The 20,992-nt window shown below is 41.0% G+C and overlaps 1 protein-coding gene across 9 annotated transcripts; it reads right to left on the reverse strand.

The window, feature by feature from the left end:
• Nucleotides 1–1,112: 1,112 nt before the first annotated feature.
• Nucleotides 1,113–20,444, reverse strand: LOC103647640 (DNA mismatch repair protein MLH3). 9 transcript variants are annotated; one of them, XR_004856410.1, is made up of 24 exons: nt 20,140–20,444; nt 14,375–14,514; nt 14,226–14,277; nt 14,087–14,134; nt 13,340–13,494; nt 13,203–13,260; nt 12,985–13,042; nt 12,786–12,878; nt 12,525–12,690; nt 12,428–12,443; nt 12,123–12,346; nt 11,734–11,812; nt 10,109–11,524; nt 9,940–10,033; nt 9,720–9,813; nt 9,416–9,616; nt 4,804–4,848; nt 4,673–4,723; nt 4,485–4,591; nt 3,680–3,728; nt 3,275–3,369; nt 1,844–1,916; nt 1,628–1,713; nt 1,113–1,536 (listed from the first exon to the last, which is right to left on the reverse strand). XR_004856410.1 is itself a non-coding variant. In XM_023301687.2 (24 exons), the coding sequence occupies exons 2-24, from the start codon at nt 14,389–14,391 to the stop codon at nt 1,348–1,350; spliced, it is 3,426 nt and encodes a 1,141-aa protein (XP_023157455.1). In that variant the 5' UTR covers nt 14,392–14,514; nt 20,156–20,444; the 3' UTR covers nt 1,113–1,347. The 9 variants fall into 9 exon arrangements, 8 of the variants coding, with proteins under 8 accessions (XP_023157455.1, XP_023157454.1, XP_035821337.1 ...); XM_023301687.2 differs by having other exon boundaries at nt 3,275–3,334; nt 14,380–14,514; nt 20,156–20,444; XM_023301686.2 differs by having other exon boundaries at nt 3,275–3,334; nt 20,156–20,444.
• Nucleotides 20,445–20,992: the final 548 nt, after the last annotated feature.

Here is a 20,992-nt window from a genome sequence, read left to right on the forward strand (position 1 = left end):
ATACACACCATGTGTTTGTTCAAATGCCTATGACGAAATCATGTTGCAATACATGGTAATAGAGTAATAGTTATTTTTTCAAATGTTGTTTTGTCACAGCCTTAAACTTACTACGTCATTGATATTCGTGGTGGCTTAGATCTTGAATGTTTTCAAAATCAACGTGCATACCAAGCAATTCGCAAGGGCAAGTAAGCCAAGTTTAATCTCTACTCGAAAGGATAGTAGTAAAATTGTTGGTTCCACAACATTGCTAATGCAGTTTGGTTCTTTGTGTTTTTTTTTTCAATGTACACATTTTTGTTCGGATCTCTTTCTATAAACCACCAGTTGTATAATACCTTTTCCAATTTGATATTTCCTTTGATAAAACACTATTCTATAATCAAGCCACTGTATGTTGTCCAAACTCCAGAGAACATGAACTCTGAATATAGAGACTAAAATTTATTCAAAAACTAAACTTTTATACTTATACATATCCTAATACAAATGATAAACTATGAATCTAGCACCATGGCGGCAGCGCGCGACAGCTACTAGTCTTACACTACCATCGATCTCCAAAACAAAACTAGGACCTAGATGCTTTCTCAAAACATCGGCCCATCTTTCCGTTCCACCAAATTACAGAAGTATTTCATTCTAAAAGAAGAAAAATAAGAACCATCATTTGCAAACGGGGAATCGTCCATTGGCAGTGGGTGTAATGGTGTTGGCTAAGAATCATCCATTGGCGGTGTGTGTAGTAGTGTTGGCTAGAGGAAACACGCCCAGCGGCTTCACTAAGAAGTACAATACTAAGAAGTATAATAAGGTAACGTAGACATACTATAAGAAATGTCATATCAAATTTATGATAGCGTGAAAAAAATAGAGAGAAAGAAAGCAGACTATTCACTAATAACCAGTTAAATTTGAACTACGCACAGACTTCAAAGCACTTTATGAAAGGAAAAAAATGAATCAAATATTAAATGTATAGTTTATATCTAAGAGAGTTATTATATGAATGGGTTTCTAGTCAGTTATGTGACATAGCAACATCATAAAGCCTGCTTAAACTTGCTCGAATGTATCACACCCATCTCAACTTCAGCTAATCACATTGGCACGGTTGAATTGAATTTTACATAGATTTTCATGGCAACCAGAATGTACAAACTTTACAACATGCCGTGGAAAACCCCGCTCGCCTGTCAGGTGACGGTGATGGGCGCCGTTTTACCTCTTTGTCATGAATGAATATCTAGTATATGTACAATTATAGAGCACACTGAGATTTCACTCGCTTCTCTACAAACTATACGAAACACACACCCTTTTATCTGATTCAAACCACTATGGCTACAGGCCTCGGCGTAGCTTTCTCAGTCGTTCGAGGCGCATGTGAGCACGCTCAAGGCTGGGCTCATGGTGCCCCAAGCCGTGCCAGGTCTCTGCCTTCCTTCCACTCAGCATTTGGAGCCTCGCCAGCTCATCGTGGAGGGATGCGATGTTCAAGATGGGGACAGTGGTTGGGCGACCATGAGCACACTGCAAGAGCAAAGACGGTAAAGCTTATCTCCATCTCTGTAACACAGAGTAACAGCAGAGGCAAGGACCAACGATTCAACAATCTTCTTACCTGGAAGCATAGAGATGTTGCTTTCAGTTCTTCAATAATCAGACAGCACTCAGATGGTAGCAAGGGGTCGCCAAACATGATCGCTCCTACAGTAAGCCACCAAGAAGCATCATAAAGCAATGTTTTATCGAAGCGAAAATATACAGAAATGCTTGCACCATGGACAATTAGAGAGAGAGAGAGAGAGAGGGGGGGGGGGGGGTGATAAGTAGTAACCTCTGCATGCTTTGAAGTTCAGAATACGGAGAACTGCTGGGGGCATATCTGACGATCCATCAGTCTCGTCAAGCTGGAAGAAACAGTAACAGGTACCATGACTAGAGGTAAATGAACTCTAACAAAATCTTCAAATACAACCTTTTTAATCGAAGGAGAGCTGTGTATCATTATATTATATAACTAGAAAAGATAAAGAACCCTGAATAAACCACACATATAGGAATGTACAGTACATGCTCGCCCGTGACAATTATAGAAACAAACACCACAAAAACTGCTAACTGCTAACCACTACCCATCGGAGACTAGGGCTGTCAAGAGGTAAAGCCCCGGAGTCCCAGCATATTCAGAGGTACAGCTCAACAGCAGATAGCAGCAAGGCTCCGGTGTCGCTAAGCTAGGTGCCAAGCCATTAAAGACACACTAGTCAGTTGCTCGTTCATTACCATGATTTTTATATATTATATGAGTAGGATCTGTTTTTTTCTCTCGAATCATGATCGAGAACTGTGTGTCATTTCATGAAGAGGAAAAAACCGAGTACAGCTCGAGGAAAGTATCCTCAAATACCATGCAGACTCAGAAATAAAAAATAAAATAACAACAGAACAACCCAATACAGACTCAGAAAATAAATAAAATAAAATAACAACAGAACAACCCAGATACAAGTCTAGCTGAGGGGACACCTAGGGGGCAAGACTACTAAGGAGCTCCTGCAGCCCCGAGGCCCCAGCTAAACACCACATATATCTGACCGAGGTCCAAGCCAAACACGATATAAATCCGGAGTCTAACTGTTGCCCCAAGTCTAGCCGAGTAGCCTTTGTTTTAATAAGGCATAAAAATATGGGTGGGTGTGAATGTGGAGCCAATAACAAAGGTTCAAATCCAGATTTATGCACAATTTTACTCTATTTATGCATTAAATGGGAAGTGTGACGCGGGACAACAGTTAAAACTTGTGCTTTATATTGCAGAGAAATTATTAGTATACACATAATTACAATATCAATCCTTTATACAATACAAATGAGTACAAGGTGCATTTGTTAGCAGATGGTAGCTTTGTGCGTAACAAACTAGATCACTAGGGTCCAAATCTCCATCCCACATATTTTTTTGCACGGGAATTTTTCTTGGTGCGTGAGGCAGAATGGGGACGATTTTTCTGGGCAGACGCCTCGCGCGCGCGAGGTGGGATGGGCCAGAGCACGCAGGGGAGAGTTTCGGAGGCGGGCAAACGCGCACAACGAAACTCACACTTAAATATAGTAGAGATTGGTTCCAATGTTTCCAAAGAGTACATACTCCACATAGCATTTTCATTCCAGAAGTATTGAGATTCTCGTAGAACTTTTTGTGCAAGTGGACGTGAATATTCTAGTAAAAAGTATAAGTTGTATATCATAAGATGGTGGCAGTTACCTGCCAAATAAACTCCATGAGATCTTTCCCAGTCAATTTGACACCGAAAATACATGGAACCTGTGTAGCATAGAAGCACATCACAGTTTTTATCTCTGCAAATATTTGGCATATTACAGATCAGGGTTAACCTTTTCAACTCGTTCTTGCCAGTAGTCTATGCATAATTTATGGATACTAAATAAGTTGCAGTGGGTTTTATAGTCTATTTGTCACTATAAAACATACAAAGATAATAAATAGAAATACAAATCTATAGACCATCATGTTGAGCAGATTAGGGAAAATCATGCACATAAACTGATAATAGACAGAAAAGTCACCATGTCCAGCAGATTAAGCAAAATATATACAATCAGCAATTTCAAACATGTTGAATGGTAGAGACAGAAGGGTGTTCCTTACAGCAACAAGAGTGACAAGACGGACTTGTCTCTTCAGAATGTTCATGTTCCTAAAACATACAAAATAAATGATCAAATGATAGTAGTATATTTGATCTATATAGATGAGGTGAATGACTTCCGCACTTAAAGAATAGTCAGAGAATGATGAAGCAATCCATAATAATGAAAAAAGAGAAACAAGTTAAACAATAAAGGAGGAAATAGTTTTTTTGGATCAATGGGAAGACAGAAACTTAAGTTTAAGGTAGAGACTAGAGAGGACACCAATCAGTGTACAACCACACCTTTCACCAACCGAGCTAAGCTAAATTCCTTCCACTAACAAGACAAACTTAACACTTCATTCAAGAAATTCTTCAGGCAAGTTATATACCATGTGAACAAATCATTCTCAGGTACTGTTAACATTGATGGACTAGCAAAACTTAAAAGAACAGGAAGTCCTAGATTTTTTTTAGAAAAAAGGATTTGGAATGTCTTAATAAAGGACACAGCTTGCCTTCAAAGAGAAAAAAGGACAATCATAACACATGCAAAACCTCATTAATAGAGCCCCCAAAGAAAATAAAAAAAGTCCCCCAAAAACCACTTGTTATGTTAGGCCCCGTTTCAATCTCACGGGATAAACTTTAGCTTCCGGCTAAACTTTAGCTATATAAATTGAAGTGCTAAAGTTTAGTTTCAATTATCACCATTAGCTCTCATGTTTAGATTATAAATGGCTAAAAGTGGCTAAAAAAAAGCTGCTAAAGTTTATCTCACGGGATTGAAACAGGGCCTTAGTCAAGCACGGAAGCACCTACTTTTTGAATGATTCAGATGAATTGCTCCCGCCGCTGATGATCCAGCCCCATTTCTGAATCTGCTCAGCATACTTCTGGAACAGTTGAAACCCAGTCTCAGGGAGAGACTGAAAAAAAATTGGGGTGAATAAAATATTGAGTGCCACATATTAGTATTGAAATAAGTTCATGAATGTTATACCACATACCAATTCCTCCTCAGAGTCCAAGTAACTAACTCCATGTCCTTCTGATAAAACCTGCAGATCACATCAGTGCATGAGTATGAAAAGGGTAAACAATGTTGAATAGCTGTTCTGGTCAATGTACTATCAACAACCTTGCTACGGAGCTCCTCTAAACGTATCCTTTCATCAGCTGCATGCTGTACACAACAGTAAAAAGGACATAACTTGTTAAATCTTTTTTGAAAATAAAACTATTTCATCAGAATTTCATATTTAGAAACTATTGTGCACTTAAAGATATCAAAATGCTAAGTATTTCCCTATAAATAGTTAAAACTGTTGAGAATTGCACTATATTTAATATGAGGGCACTAAGTCCAAATATATACACCAATACAAGATAGTTTAGAGCAAAGACTATATATATGAGACCGAATATAGAAAGGACACATGCCTAGCATAGACGTCTAACAAGGGCTCTATATATGAGATCAAATATAATAAGGACACATGCATTGACATCTAACACCCCCTCAAACTCAAGATTTGTGCATTCGTGAAGAAATCGGCCAACAAAAGCTCTAAAGACACATAGCAAAAATCAATCATATCATCTTGAATATGTGCACGCGTGTAAGATCATACTTGACTAGATCACGAACAATACTAATAGCACATGTACTGTCAGATAAAAGAGGAGTTGGCTTAAACAGAAACACCAAAATACTCAAGCAATCACCATAAGTAACCTACGTAGCCACAAGAGCCATAGCATGCAACTCAGCCTCTACACTCGAATGAGAAAATGTGACCCACTTCTTAGTCTTTCAAGCAATGAGAGAACCACCAAGAAAACGCCATTAGACAGAAAGGGATCGATGATCAGAGGAATCACTAGCCCAGATAGCATTACAATAAACCAGAAGTTGTAAAGAGTGAAAAGAAAAAGTGTCTAGATATAGTCTGTAACACCCCAAAACTCTATTTTGGGATTTAGAAAAAAAAATTCTCCATTTTTTTTTAATTAAAATGTCTGTTGACAAGGATTGTCTTACCTTTAAAACTATTTTCCTAAAATAGTTAACCGGTCATATTAAATTTTGGATAGTTCAAATTTAGGTTTGAATTTTAAACTGAAGATAAAATTTGAAACTCAAAAATGGAAAACAGAAAATAAATAGAAAGATCCTCCAAAATTTATTTGAAATAATTATTCTTTTCTGAATCATATATTTAGAAGCATTTATCTAAATGAATAGAATAATAAATAAATAAAGTGAAAACCTGCATGGCATGCTAGATTTTTGATTGTTGCATTTAGCAGAGTTTGAAATTTAGCAGAGTTTGAAATCTGAATCTGGTTTGAATTGAGTTTGACATTTGAAATTGAAATGGAAAAGAAAACAACAACACAATATCTCTCAGCCCCTTTCTTTTCCTTGCCCAGTCCTACTCCATTCCCTGGTCGTGGCCCATCCCTTCTCTCCTCGCACGGCCCACGCTTCTTGTTTCACTGACTCACGGGGCTGCGCCTCAGCTGCTCGTTCACCACCCGCGAGTTAGCCACACCCGCGCTCACCGTAGAGGCAGGCACTGATGAGTGGGACCGCTGAGACAAATGTGTCTTCCTTCTCGCGACCGACAGAAGCGGGCCCAGACATTTGAGATTGGGTATTCAAAAGTTTAAAAGATTAAAGAAATTAGTGCTTTAACGCTATTTTGTGTAATACATTATTGATAAATTACTACAGATCACCAAAAACTTGGGTATTCAATGAATACCCATGAAATCCCCCTGGGCCCGCCCCTGGCGACCGAGACAGATGCGTTCACCTAGGACTCGGCTGAACCCTCCCCGCACAAGACTCTACCCCGCTCGCGCCTCACACGGCTCTGTCGATCTCGCCTGCGCCTCGCGCGGCTCCATCGACCTCGCTTGCCACGCACGACCCCACGCCGTCCACCGAGGCGACCTCGTCACGCTTCGCAGATCCCGTTCACGTCTACCAACGGCGTGGTCAGGCCAATGCATCGACTGCCTCTAGCATCGATCCACCGGTGTATAACCCTATTGCCCTCCACCGGCACCCCGAACACGTCCACCCGATGGTTACCCAGCGAACCGATGGTGTCCTTTAGCATGTCGACCGCCACGCGCCATGGAGTACGAGGCCTTACAGGCAAACCACACCTAGGACCTAGTGCCACACCCTTCTGGGGCCAATGTGGTCATACGGAAATGTATCTTCAAGCAGAAGCTGAAGGCGGATGGCTCCTCGGACCGATACAAGACTCGTTGGGTCCTGCGGGGCTTCACCCAACGTCCCAGGGTGGACTATAACGAGACCTTTAGCCCCGTGGTGAAGCCTACTACCATCCGGACTGTTCTAACTCTAGCTCTCTCATGAGCCTGGACAGTACATCAACTTGACTTCAAGAACGCTTTCATCCATGGCACTCTAATGAAGACAATGTATTGCACTCAGTCGGTCGATTTTGTGGAGTCGGCTCACCCCGACATGGTCTACAACCTCAACCAGTCCCTCTACGGCCTCAAGTAGACTACCCGAGCTTGGTACTATCGCTTCCGTCATGGCCTAGATACGGCGTACCTCCTCCTCTACCTCGACATCGTCCTCACGACCTCCTCCTTTGAACTCCTGAGGCGCATCATCTCCTCGCTCTAGCAGGAGTTTGTGATGAAGGACCTAGGTGAGCTGTACCACAACCACTTCCTAAGGATCATCGTGGAGCGCCGGTCCCAGGGCTTGTTTCTCCACCAGCACCAGTACATTGTTGACATCCTCGAGCGTGCTGACATGGCCGACTCTAAACCTTGCACGACTCCGGTAGACACTCAGGGCAAGGCCTCCTTCGATGACAGCCCCCCAGTGGTCGATCCCACCGGCTACTGGAGTCTTGTCGGGGCCCTGCAGTACCTCATCTTCACCCGGCCCGACATCGCCTACGTCGTCCAGCACATGTGCCTCCATATACATGCCCCGTGAGAACCACATCTCACCGCTATGAAGCGGATCGTGCGGTATCTCCAGGGCACCATCGACTTCGACCTCCTTTGACGATTTGCGACCACCAACCTCGTCTACACCGACGTCGACTAGGTCGACTGCCCTGACATGCACCGATCCACCTCAGGCTACACTGTGTTCCTCGGCGACAGCCTTGTCTCGTGGTCCTCGAAGCGGCAGCAGGTCGTTTACCACTCCAGCGTCGAGGCCAAGTACCGCGTTGTGGCTAACGGCGTAGCCGAGGCGGCGTGGCTTCGTCAGCTGCTTCAGGAGCTCCACAGTATGCTGACACAACGCACTCTTGTCTATTGCGACAACATCAGCGTCGTGTACCTCTCCACCAACCCCGTCCAGCACCAGCGCACGAAACATGTCGAGCTTGACCTCCACTTCGTCCGCGAGCGTGTCGCCATTGGAGATGTGAGAGTTCTTCATGTCACGACTACTTCTCAGTTCGCAGACGTATTCACCAAGGGCCTCCCTATGATGGTGTTTGAGGAGTTTCGGTCCAGTCTCAACACCTTCGTGGCTAGAGTTTCGACTGGGGGAGGGTAGATGTGCCAAGTACAATATGCGGGTGTTGTCTTTGTAACGGGCCTAGGCCCAACTACCTCTATTAGTAATTCATCTCCCAATCCTGGTTAGGTTTAGGGTTTCTCTCATTCTAACAGTCCAAATACATCCAAGATCTTCTTGATCGTTCTGGAGTTATTGATATACGCACCGCTGTGACACCGATGGATATTCCCTTGCAACTTCGTTCGACTGATGGGGCACCTCTAGAGGATTCATCTCACTATCGACGTATTGTGGGCAGTCTTGTTCACCTAACAATCACCAGACCTGATATTGCTCATGGTGTTCATATTTTGAGTCAGTTGTATCTGCCCCGACCTCAGTTCATTATGGTCATTTACTTAGTGTGATGCGATATTTACGAAGGACAAGATCAAGATGTTTACTTTATGTTGATAGCCCTCTACAGCTTCATGCTTACTCTAATGCCACTTGGGCTAGTGATCCCGCTGAACGACGTTCTATTACTGGTTAGTGTATTCTTCTTGGATCTTCTCCTATTGCATGGAAATCCAAGAAGCAAAGAACCATCTGTCGATCTAGTAATGAAGCAGAAATTATTTGGCTGTGATGGCTATTGGCAGATCTTGGTGTCTCTTGTGACACTCCACCTCTTTTATGTGATAACATGGGTGCTATATAGATTTCCCAGAATCCTGTCAAGCATGAACTTACTAAACATATTGGTGTTGATGCATCATCCACTCGGTCTCATTGTCATCAAAAGACTATTGATCTTCAATATGTGCCTTCAGAATCTCAATTAGCTGATTTCTTCACCAAAGCCCAAAGCAAAGCACAACATCACTTTCACTTGATCAAACTCAACGCTTCAGATCTCCCACTTCCACCTTGAGTTTGAGGGGGTGTTAAGGCCCATTAAGCCCATCCTATTACTAAGGACTGCTGGCCTCTATATATACTATAGTCCCTACGACCAAATGATATTCATCTCTTAGTTTAAGGTTAGTAACACCCTGCAAATATGGAGAGGCTGCAACATGATGACTAAGTGAGACAGCTGTCACCATTGCACTAGACCTGCCTTATTCCAAAAAATAACAGGAATATATAATATGCTAGACAATGTTTTCAAAGCCCTAAAAAATTACGGTATCAATTATGAACCTGGTCCCTTGCTAAATGAGAAAACTTGAACCTGATCGACAAGGAGGATAGTTTCCCCAGATATGACGGGAATAAATTTCTTGTCCAGCTGCAACAAAACCCTTGCCTCCTCAAAGCAGTTCTTGTCAACACATTCAGGAATTAGCGAGCTACAAGAGAGATGTAAGGCCCCAGAAGAAATGCTAAGTATATCATCATAGCATCCAAAAGGACCATGTGGCAAGTTCAAAGCCTACAAAGGGAGGTAAACCACTAAGAAGATAACAAGACGCATAGTAACAAGGACGTATGGAATTTCTCTATGTTAGTATCCCAAACTCAAATGCATGCTTAACTGTATGCTGGACAGGGTCATCTTGCCATTTAGTTATTTGAGCAGTGGAGTCCTCGATCTCATCAGAACATGCAACTTCAGACATTTTCACAGAACTGTTCAAGTATTGAAGGTAACGGGCTTACAAAGATATTTTCCCAAATGAGTGTATAGTAACGAGCTTAGAAAGATATGTTCAAGTATTGAATGTATATCCAGGAAACTAGGCAAGATGAGTATACCTAAAATTTAGGTCTGGAAATTCACTGCTATCAGTCTCAGGAATAGGCTGGGTTGAACTAATACATGGGATATCCACAGGTCCAGGTGCATTGTCTGAATTTGATTAGAAATGTGTAATGTTAGTTCTTATAAAAAAGCAATTCAAAAAGGGCCAAAGTTTGGATATACCTTCCGGGTTATTGACGCAGATATCTTTATCGCTATCTGTGCTTGGTTTGCTCAGTGGCACATTTAATCTAGAGAATTTCAGTTTCCCTCTATAAAATGGTGGAGCAGAATGACTTCTAAATCTACTACACTTCGAAGTCCTGAGTCTCTGATTTAGTCCAGAGTTGTGTTGATTCAACAGATCTTGAGTAAACAGGTTGTCATTTGCAATATTCAAAGAAGGAACATTCAAATGACAACCATTATCACCTGCTGTCTCAGGAGAAATATTGACTGACAACCTCATGTCAAATTTTGATTTCCAAGTTGTCAGGTCTTCTTCAAAACCAAGCTGGTCGGTTGAACCACACTTATCATTGAAGTAATTAAGCGACTGTATTTCATTGTTAAAGTTATCAAAATTTTTAGTTCCTTCAAATATAATAGATGAATCATTGCTAAATCTAACATTGCTGTCAATGTTTTCATAGTTCCAAGAACGAAAGCATTTATCTGATGTCCTGTTAAGGGTGTGCAAGGTCCTTGGATGACTGCAAGGTGTATCAGCCAACAAGGATGGGTGAGAAAAATGATTTAAAGTATCCTTGAAGGACGACCTATCTATCAAGTCACTGTTCCATAGAGCATGAATATCAGGGAAATTCATCTGGTTAATAGCATCAGCCTCTAGCCCTTCAACACATCCAGCTGCAGTCCCCAACTTCTTACTGGTGCTGGACTTTCTCAAAACTCGACAGGTGCCCTTGGAAGTGCTACCACCATCATGATAAAATCCATTATCGAGTAAGCAATCCCCATTTAACTTTTCAAACTTGTCATATAATCCATCCCAGCCTGAGGTTTGTGCCTTCAAGTTGGTTTTATTTTGCACAAAATCGGGCGTCATTCCATTTGGCTTATTGAGAGCCCTGAAGCAAGATTCTGGTATTTCAACTTCTGGACCAATCAGCTCAGTCTCTTGTTCGTGAGCAAAATAACCTTCAGTTGGCACATCTTCCAGCATTACAAGATTACCAGAATATGCATACTCATGGAATATACCTTCAGTCCTTTGCCTTTTCCAACAAGTTGGGTTAACACTTGAGATATCATCATTTAAATGGGAAGGGCCATCGTCTAACCACTTATAACTGCCATTTTCAGGATAATGCATTTGCTTATACCCTAACTTGTAATCAATACTGGCAACATTGTCATCCGGGCGGCATGAATTAGTGATCCTTCCAGAGAAACAGACATTCTGAATGGATGGCTCCATAACAAAAGAAAAGCAGTGTGAATTTCTTGTTGCTCTTGTGGAACTCATATCACTGTTGGTGTCTTTGACTGCATTCGTCTGCTGAGTGCTTTCGAAGTGAGCATACTCTTTTTCGTTCTGCACATTATGATCCTTCAGGAGGCCCTTATTCAATTTCACTGCAATAGCACCGTATGAGAAAAGCTAACAGATAAAAAGATACAAAACTGAAGTCTGTTCAACAAATCACCAACCATGATTTTTCTGAGGCACATGGGTACAATCAGCACAAACTCCATTTGCCAAGAAAAGGTTATAATGCATTCACACCAATAAATGTTCGTTTCACAAGACATAAGCAAAGAACATTGAGGTCACATTATCTAACCTTTTGGTGATTGCAGTTGATGCTTCTTCCAGTAGTTTGTGACAGATTGCTCAAAGAAAAGCAAGACAGTTCGCCAATCCTAGAAGTGGAAAAAACAACAGAGAATAATTAGCCAGCTACAGGGAGTAAACCATTAAGAGAAGAAACATTGTAATGCCATGTTTCCAAATGGGCACAAAGAAATTTTGCCTAAGACACAGTCCTACCCAAACAGGAACATTAGCTACATTTTTTAACAACAAAAAAATAGAAACCGACAAGAGAACCACCTATTTTAATAATTAGGAGAAGCTCTGGGTTGTAGAAGAGGTGGCTAAACTAAGCATTAGATACAAATGAAGCTTACTATAAACAAGGAAAGTCAAAATCATAGAACTTTAGTGAATCACCTTGAATTCCACAATGGTTTTTGTAGGCTCAAAATGTAGATCGTAGGTGGATCTAGGGCAGTAAAAGTTTAGTATAAAAGCAGGGTAGATATCAGCCTTCTGCCTCTTCCTGCTCTGAACATCAATTTCTGCATACCCCCTTGTAATGGGAGATCGAAAACTAGATGCCAGATTATTAAGCATATTATGAATTGGGTTCCTATTCACAAATCTTGAGTTGATATCTTTGAAAAGTCAAGGATGTCTCCAAGAATTTGAAGATAGCAAATAGCAAGTATATAACAGTGGGTTGGCGAGGAGGATACACAAGTATTGGGCATCCTGAAAAGGAGAATTGAACTAGCTGAAAACACATCATCAAACTTTAGCTTCAACAGGAAATAGCTTAAACAACGATTTTACCTTCGTACAAAACACATCTGCAGGCCCAGATATGTGACCTGAAAGAGTCCAGACCTGGTCAGAGGCAGTTATCTCATGGAGACATCTGGAGATATCATCCCCAAAAGTTTTTGATATAAGAGGCAAAGGGGATGAAGAAATTTCTGTGTATAGCAGCTCATCTTCGCTGCGTTAATGAAACAGGCATGTCAATATGTGACATAAAAGTAAATTTGTAATAAATGTAGAAATTAATACATCAAGCGTAGCACAGTAGATAACCTGTCATTATCAAGCAGTCTGAGTGAAATCTGTGGATGAATAAGCGCAATTTGAAGGACACACTTCTTCACATGATGTAGTTCTCTTTTCTCACTAAAAAGATATTATACAGCTACATATCAATCAAATAATATATTGAGCAAAGCTGTGAATACAAAGACATCTCTACACACAAACAGTAGCAACAATTATCACATACCTAGATTGCATTTGTTTCCTCCGTACTGGTTGATTGTAAAAAAGCTCCCGAACAACGACTGCAAAATTGAAAGGCCCGATAACTAGCCCTCATAACATCATAAATATATAACTAACAGTCACAACCAGGGAATTGAATAGACTGTTACCATCTAACACTATGTACTATTACGAATATACAGGCACTACTCTGTTTCAAGGAGAAAATAGAACATTCACCAGTGGTGCCGACAACTTCCCTCTTGTCATCTATCCCCAGATGTAAGCATTTAGATCCCTATGCAATTGTCAAAAGAACTCAGATGCACTAACCATGAATAAATCGAGATTAAAGAAGCTCAGTGCTAAGATCAAGCCTTTATTATCTTGCAATATGAATTTGGTCTCCCACGAGCTTTCGTCCTGACTTCAACCACAGAGATATCGGAAAGTGATGCGAGTGCTTCACCATTTAGTCCAAAACTTCTAAAACTGAGCTCCTCGTCGACCATCACATGAAATTTGGATGTTGCTGTTATACAGTTATAGTAAAAGCAAAGTATGTACCATTAGCACAGTTGAACCACATGATGCCATTGGGTATTTTTAGTCTTTCAGAACCTACACACATATCAGGTAATGAGCCTATACTTACGAAAAACAAATAATGAAATAACATAATCAGTTTTAACACTGATGGCAGGGCTCCCATCTTGTTAAATGAAAAAAAATACTAATGTTTTTTAACAAACAGAATCGATGCCGTTTTTGTTGTTACTCCCTCCGTCACAAAATAGTATTCGCTTTAGTTTTTGGTTTTTATGTCTATATTCAAATGGATGATGATGAATCTAGACACATATATAAAACACATACATTAAGTATTATATGAATCCAATAATAATCTAAAACAAAATTTAATTTGGGACAGAGGGAGTACATCCTAAGCAAATCAGGAATCCCCTACTCTACATCTGATATATGTGGAAAAAATGAACATACAGAAAACCATTTTTGCTCATGTTGTATCATTTACTGCATAGAATTTAACATGAGAAACAGTCTCATGAAATGAAGGAAAACTGAGAAAGATAGCAAATAAATAATAATAAGTTCTGGCTTACTATATTTTTCTCCCAAGAGAACCAGTTCATCTCGTGTAATACCACAACCTGAAATTCGTACGATGTATGGCAATAATGTTTTTGAAAGATAACATCTATAATATTTTTTTACACAAAAAGAAAAAGGATAGGTACGTACCATCATCTTCCACTTTTACATAACAAGCTCTGATGTTTACTGCAATGTCAATCTGAAATTCAAATAGAATAAATGTATGTTGATGATAATTGATGGCATAGAAGACATTATACGCTGCTTTTTCCCTTTTTCCACACGTAAAGCAATACCTTACTCGCATTTGCATCAATGCTATTATATATCAACTCCTCAATAACCCTTGGCAGGTCAGACAGAATAACACCTGAGCGCAAGGAACTATGGACACTCTTTGGCAAGCGCTTTATGGTCTGCATTTCCTCAAAACGTGCTGAAACAAGAAAAGAGTTGATAATAAAAGACATATGCTAGCAAAATAAATGGGTAAAGTACAATTTCTGTTCAGTAAGTATGATGAAACCAAAGTTATAAACAATATTTGTAGTGGCGTCCAGTGAGAACAAAATATGGGTATTGCCATTCCCAAGCCAAAATAAAATGTCCAATCCAACCTTTAAAAAAATGTCCAATCCAAAAGTATCTTGCCCACTAAGTCTTCAAATTAATCGACTTCTAGTTCATTTGCATAGCTCTACTCTCTACGGTAGTACATGCACACTGATTAGCTAAACGACAATATCAATTATGCTAGAACCAGACAAAAAGTTGAAATTAGAAATTCTCTCGGCAGCTCAGTAAATCGGTCCTCACCCGTGGCTACCAGGCGCGGATCCAATAAAGGCATGGGTGTACACATGTACACCCGATAATTTTTGGGGAAAATAATCAAGTTAGTAGGCATACTATATGTAACATGTATGCGCTTTAGATCTGATTTGAATACAGATGACCAAATAGCTTAGATGAGGGTTCGGGTGCTCAGTTTTGCACAGGACAGGAGAAATAGAAGATAAGGGGCAGGCATACCCCATGGCGGATCCCGGAATGGAGTTAGGGCGTGCTGCCAAGCAATGGAATATTTAGGAACTAAGTTTAAGCTGGCTTAAAAGTACTCAAGGGGTGGGCAATCGGTTTTAACCGACAGTTCGGTTCGGTTCTTCGGTGCAGTAGAACTTCGGTTTGGGAAGAAATAGGAACCGATCGGTGGAAACAAATATGAACAACCGACGATTTCGGCTTCGGTTTGATCGGGGTGTTCGGTTTGTACCGAAGTTTTGAGTCTTCGTACCTCTGCTGCTTGTTGTCTTCGTTGTTGTTGGTTCTGCGTCTTGCTCGGGTTCTCAATACAGGGACAAACATGGAAGGGATAAGGTTGGCTTCGTGCCATGAGCTTGTCGTGAGGGCATAAGGCCTGAGAATTTGTGACTTGGAATTGTTTAATGGGCCTGTAAGCTATATGGGCTGCTCAGAAGTTAAACGCGCACAACAGACAATAGTCCTAATCGGTTCCTCGGTATATCGGTTTTCAGCACATATAAACCGAAGTCAAGCTGAACCCTTCGGTTCGTAAAATTTGAGAACCGACACCGAACCGAACAACTAAAAAAACCGATATTTCGGTTCGGTTCGGTTCAGTTCAGTTCGGTGATCGGTTTTCGGTCTAAAAGTGCCCAGCCCTATAAAAGCATGACCGAACTTGGACACTTCAACTTGTAAATTGATGATGACACTATATTCAAAAACCAAAAAAGTACTAGTTGAGTATTATGTATTTCTGTCAAATAATATGGAGTATTTCTGTCAAAAAACAACAATTAATTGAGTATTTCTATCAAATTGAGCAATACTTACAAGGCATTCATGTTTTTTAAGTAGCAAATTGACTTTCGTACCTTTTCTTATATGAATTGATTAAAATTAACAAACAACGATTAAAATGGGGTGAAATAATTAATCAAAACTTCAATCATAAGCTTACAGTTTGGCAGAGCCAGAATCTATCTAAGTGTAGGGCCAAATACCTGGATATAAAAACTAAAAAATATTTATACCAACTAAAAAAGTTTAAATCATGCAAATACAAAGATAATGACACATATGAACTTTATATAAACACAATAATTACAACGTAAAATTGACTTAAAGAAGTGGATACCTAATTCAAAAAATAAAAGATCTTCACCTCAATAATCAATTCAACAATGGTTTGAGTTGCTTTCGTCAATAATAGGAAGACTTCTTGAAATTGAATGATATTACATTATTACATATATAATCAAAGAAAGTAAACTATAAAGTATAGAAATGTAAGAACTAAATGTACCACTCTTATTCCTTTACTGTTATATTTGGCTCTTAAGTCTTATTCATTTTGATTGAAAATTTAGAATAGAATATTTTTCTATACTGAAATTTGCTTGCTGAAATTTGTACGTTGAAGGCTGAAGCTTTGATTTCTCACCAATTGGTTGGAGCTTGGCCTGGGCTCGCGCGCTCCTGCGTGGTTGCGTCGCTGACTCGTTGTTGTCCAGCGGCCGGCGGCCGGGCCTCGCGCTTTGCCGGTTCGTCCGCGCGGCCGCGCCCGCCTGCAGCGAGCACGTGGAGGAGACGAGGAGGTCACCCGTCACCCGCGCCCGCCTGCCGTGAACTTGTGGAGGAGCCGAGGAGGTCGACCGCGGCACCGCGCCCGCCGCGCCTGGTCGAGGGAGTGGCCACCGGGCCACAGGCTCGCGCTCGCCTGCTCTGCTTTGCCGCTGCCCGACGCCCCGACCTCGCGCCGTGGCGCGCTCGCCTGTGCTTGCCCAGGTGCGCCTGCTGCCAGCTCCTGAAGGAGATCGACTGATCGAGGGAGCAGACACGGAGGGACTCGATGAGGGTTGGACCGTTGGAGCCTGGAGGCAGCCGGTGCCTGCAGCGTGTTCATGGGCTGAGGCCTGAGGCCGCCGGTGCCCATTCATGGGCTGATACCTATAGCGGTTATTTGGCCCAAAAGTAGGGCCTGGGCCCTAGGCCTGATTCCGCCACTGGTTTCCATAAGCTCCTAAGCAAAACACTGCAGTCTACAGCAGTGGTCAGTGGATAGAGAAGGGATAGACAGTTGGCGACTTGCCGTGCGGCAGTGGCCTGGATGCCGGGAGCGTCGTCGTGCTCCGAGAAGCCGGCAGGCAGCAAAGGAAGGCGGCCTAGGCGCCTGGCTAGGGACAGATTTGAGGGAGGGGAGCAGGAAGCGCCGAGGGGGCGGATTTGGGCCTTTTGGGGCCGGGCGGGAAGCGCCGAGGAGGACGGGACGAGAACGGGACTGGCGGAGGACGCTGGAAAGCGACGAACTCGGAAATTCTTGGAATATTTACCGGACCGATTAGTTTGGAACCTTATGATTTTCATTTTTCCAAGGAAAACTAGTTTATTTTCTCCGTTTGAATCCCTTCATTTTATAAGAATTGAAATTCACTCAATAAAGTAACTTATTTAGCTTGGAATTTGACATTCCATAACTTTCCAAAGTTTAGATATAAACTTATCTCAAATTCATGGAGTAGGGATAGGAAATGATTTTATGCATTATTATAATTTGTTTCTACTCTGTAACTTACATGACACTTTTCGTCTCACACCTTTATATTAAAAATGTAGCACATAAATATCTCCGATATCTTGCTAATAATAGTATACAAATATATTTTACTTAAATTAATTGATATATGCCAAAATTACTATTATTAAAATGGAATTCAATTCTAATGATCCAAACGGGGCATCAGGAAAATATAAATCCCTTAAGAAAACGTAGTTTCCAAACAAGCCCTTACTGGTAAATCGCTCGCGCTCTGCGCGAGTATTTGACCAATGTAATTTTGTAGTACTGAAAATATATTTTGAGCATTGACTTATTAAAAATATATAATCACATCGGGTCATTATAACAAACCTTAACTCTTTTTATCATTGTGTCTATGGTGATAGTAGGACGGAGTTGAGCTTGTATCTAGACTGAGTTATGGTTACGACAACATTTACCAAGCAAAATATAGTACCTATTCAGTCGTAAATATAGTTGCATAGAACAGATAATTGTGCCTTGATATTGCTAAGAAACCTGGTTTTGTTTTCAATTCGAGATTCGATTTGGTTCAACATTATCGATTGATAGATGTACTCCCTGACTCCCTCTGTTCCAAATAGTAGTCGTTTTAGCTCTCGTTTTTTATGTCTATATACAGATAGATGATGATAAATCTAGACGCAAATATAAAATACATACATACATCAACGATTGTATGAATCTATTAATTATCTAAAATGAATTTTAATTTAGGATGTAGAGAGTATAATGAAAATATGGTGGGCGTGTTCCTTACTTGGTTGCACTCTTGGTAATTGTGTTGAATGTAAATTGAATCATCACCATCTATGGGTTTGAATGTTGTTTTTCTCGAGCAACTCTGAAAACGGTTCATGTCATTGATCTCATTTCCTTTGATGATTGCTCCCGAGATTTGCTGATATTTTAGCGTAAATAGCATTACAATAACGGTTTGTTTAATTGCCAGAAAAGTATGCAAAATATTTGACTGTATTCATATAGAGAGAGAAGTCTTAAAAGGATCTAAGATTGTTTTTATGCACTGGCTTATTGGCAGCGCTGGCTGATTTGTCTTTGCATTGGAGCTGTGGCGGTCCCCTATCGATCGGTGAAGAACTCGCTAACGCTAAGGGACGGGGACGGGTGCATGCTTGGCATCTCATTGCTAGATCTACCAGATCGGGCTGAAATGACCTAACATCACATTGCCGTTGGAGCGGCTCGAGAGCTCACTGCCCATTGTCGTGGAAGGCGGCGGCGGCCTCGCCGCGGGAGTTGCTACACGATCACGGTGCGCTGCTGACCTTCATCACGAGCGGCCATGACCATGACCTTGAGGTGCCGGACCCGCTGCTGGTCGAGTGGCTCGTGAGAATGGCCAGATATTGATGTTCAGATCGGAGTTTGCGCCGCTAGAGTGACGCCCCACGGAGAAGTTTTATGAGGATAGGCACAAAACGGGCTAGGGGCAGAAACAGGCCAACCTATTTTGGTGAAGTACAGAAGAGTGTGGCACGAGGGATGAAAGTGGTAGAACAAAATGATAAATTTAATATTTTAAAATAGATACATATAAAATTTGATATTGATCTTTTCTTATGTTATCAAGCACATTAGTATAAATATAAATAAAATATTACATAAATTGTTTAATGTATTATTTGCTCTCTATAACACAAAAATTTGAAAAAATTACCGAATTTGTTCTCGAATCCATACCGAAGTTTATATCTATTATTTAAGAAAATATAAGATAAATTTGAGGTTCACCTTTTATGAATCTTAACAAGCTGGATATTAAAAACAAGAATACAAATTTGTATTGTATATTCTATATTCTATTTATTCACAATTAAAGAAAAATGATTAAAAAACTGATTACCGAATGAATATCGTTTTCGACCGTTTTTATTCAGTGCCTTGTGGTGAGAGCCACAAAGAAAGATGGGTCTATCTAATTCGGAGAGAATGTTGGTTCCAAATAGTTTGAGTTCTTTATTTTTTCTTTTTTGAAAAACATTTTAAACTGACAGTGTTCAACCGAATACTAAATCAAATGGCGCCATGTGTTGCTGATCAACTCGCTTCCTCTGCACTCCTGCTCTCACCGGTCAAAAGGTATACTTCCTCCTGCGGCGTAGCATCGAAAAGCTCCTGCGCGTGGACCAAGTAATTGGCAACTAGGGCAGCTACTCTTCCAGGCGCCGCACTGGCCTCAGGAAAATGGGGGAGGAGCAACAGGACATGGCGCGCGAAGCGGCGTAGCGTGTCCATGCACGCGTCGGCCAGCGGTGGCATACTTCGTGGCGGCGAGCCGGCGACAGCGAATGCAGGGACGCGCCGTCGGTGAAGAAGCAAAAGGAGAATAAAAAAAACGCAGAACCTAGTCTGAACTGGGATGCAGCACCGACGCCGAATGGAGAAAAAAACGAAACGCAACGGTGGGCATTGACAACGCAGAGAAGAAAGTACCTCTTCTTCGCCTCACCTCCTCCAGGCGAAGAAGGCAGACCTCGTGAAACCCGGCGGACGGAGACGGAGCAGCCGAGCAGGTTTACGACGCTTCGAGGACCGGGCCCACACAGGACGCAGCGTTTCGCAGGCGGAGGGAGGGAAGCAGCCGTTCGCTTCGACCATCGATGCGCGATCGTGGACGTTCTGGCATTCCAGCTTTGCTCTCGCGAAGTCGCGATTGATAAGGCAAGACAAGATATGCTCCCGCACGATCACCGTCAAAGAGGAATGCAATCCTACGGTTGACAGAAAAAAAAAAAAAAGATAGCGTGGCCATCTATGGACGCGACTTTGTGCAGCGCTTTTATATATAGAAAAAATAACTCTTGTTACTAATAATCATTTCCATTTTTACAGGTTTCAAGGATAAATTTCGACGTCGGTCTTTTCAAATTTTGTATTTAATTCATTTTTATAATATTTGTATTTAGCATAATTTTTATAGTATGATGTGTATATATGTTGTATATGATATGTCGTGAAATATTATAAGATAACATATTGTATATCTATACCACTATATAATTTATTATTTTAAACTTTGCAAACCCACTAAACCAAATCAATGTCATCCACACATAGGGCTAATAACGGCTCGTTAAGCTAATGAGCCGTAGAGTTAGCTCGGCTCGTTTTAGCTGGCGGACCAGAGCAGAAAAAATAATATATATAATAATCAATTTCTAGTTAATTTTAAACTAATTTAACAATAAAAATAGTAATTATACTCATAGTTTCACATAACACATCAATGTAACACTAAATCAACACAACTTGACACTCATCTATTCATTATTCACACACATGTTCA

This window comes from Zea mays, chromosome 2 (assembly GCF_902167145.1).
Source record: "Zea mays cultivar B73 chromosome 2, Zm-B73-REFERENCE-NAM-5.0, whole genome shotgun sequence".
Lineage (NCBI taxonomy): Eukaryota > Viridiplantae > Streptophyta > Magnoliopsida > Poales > Poaceae > Zea > Zea mays.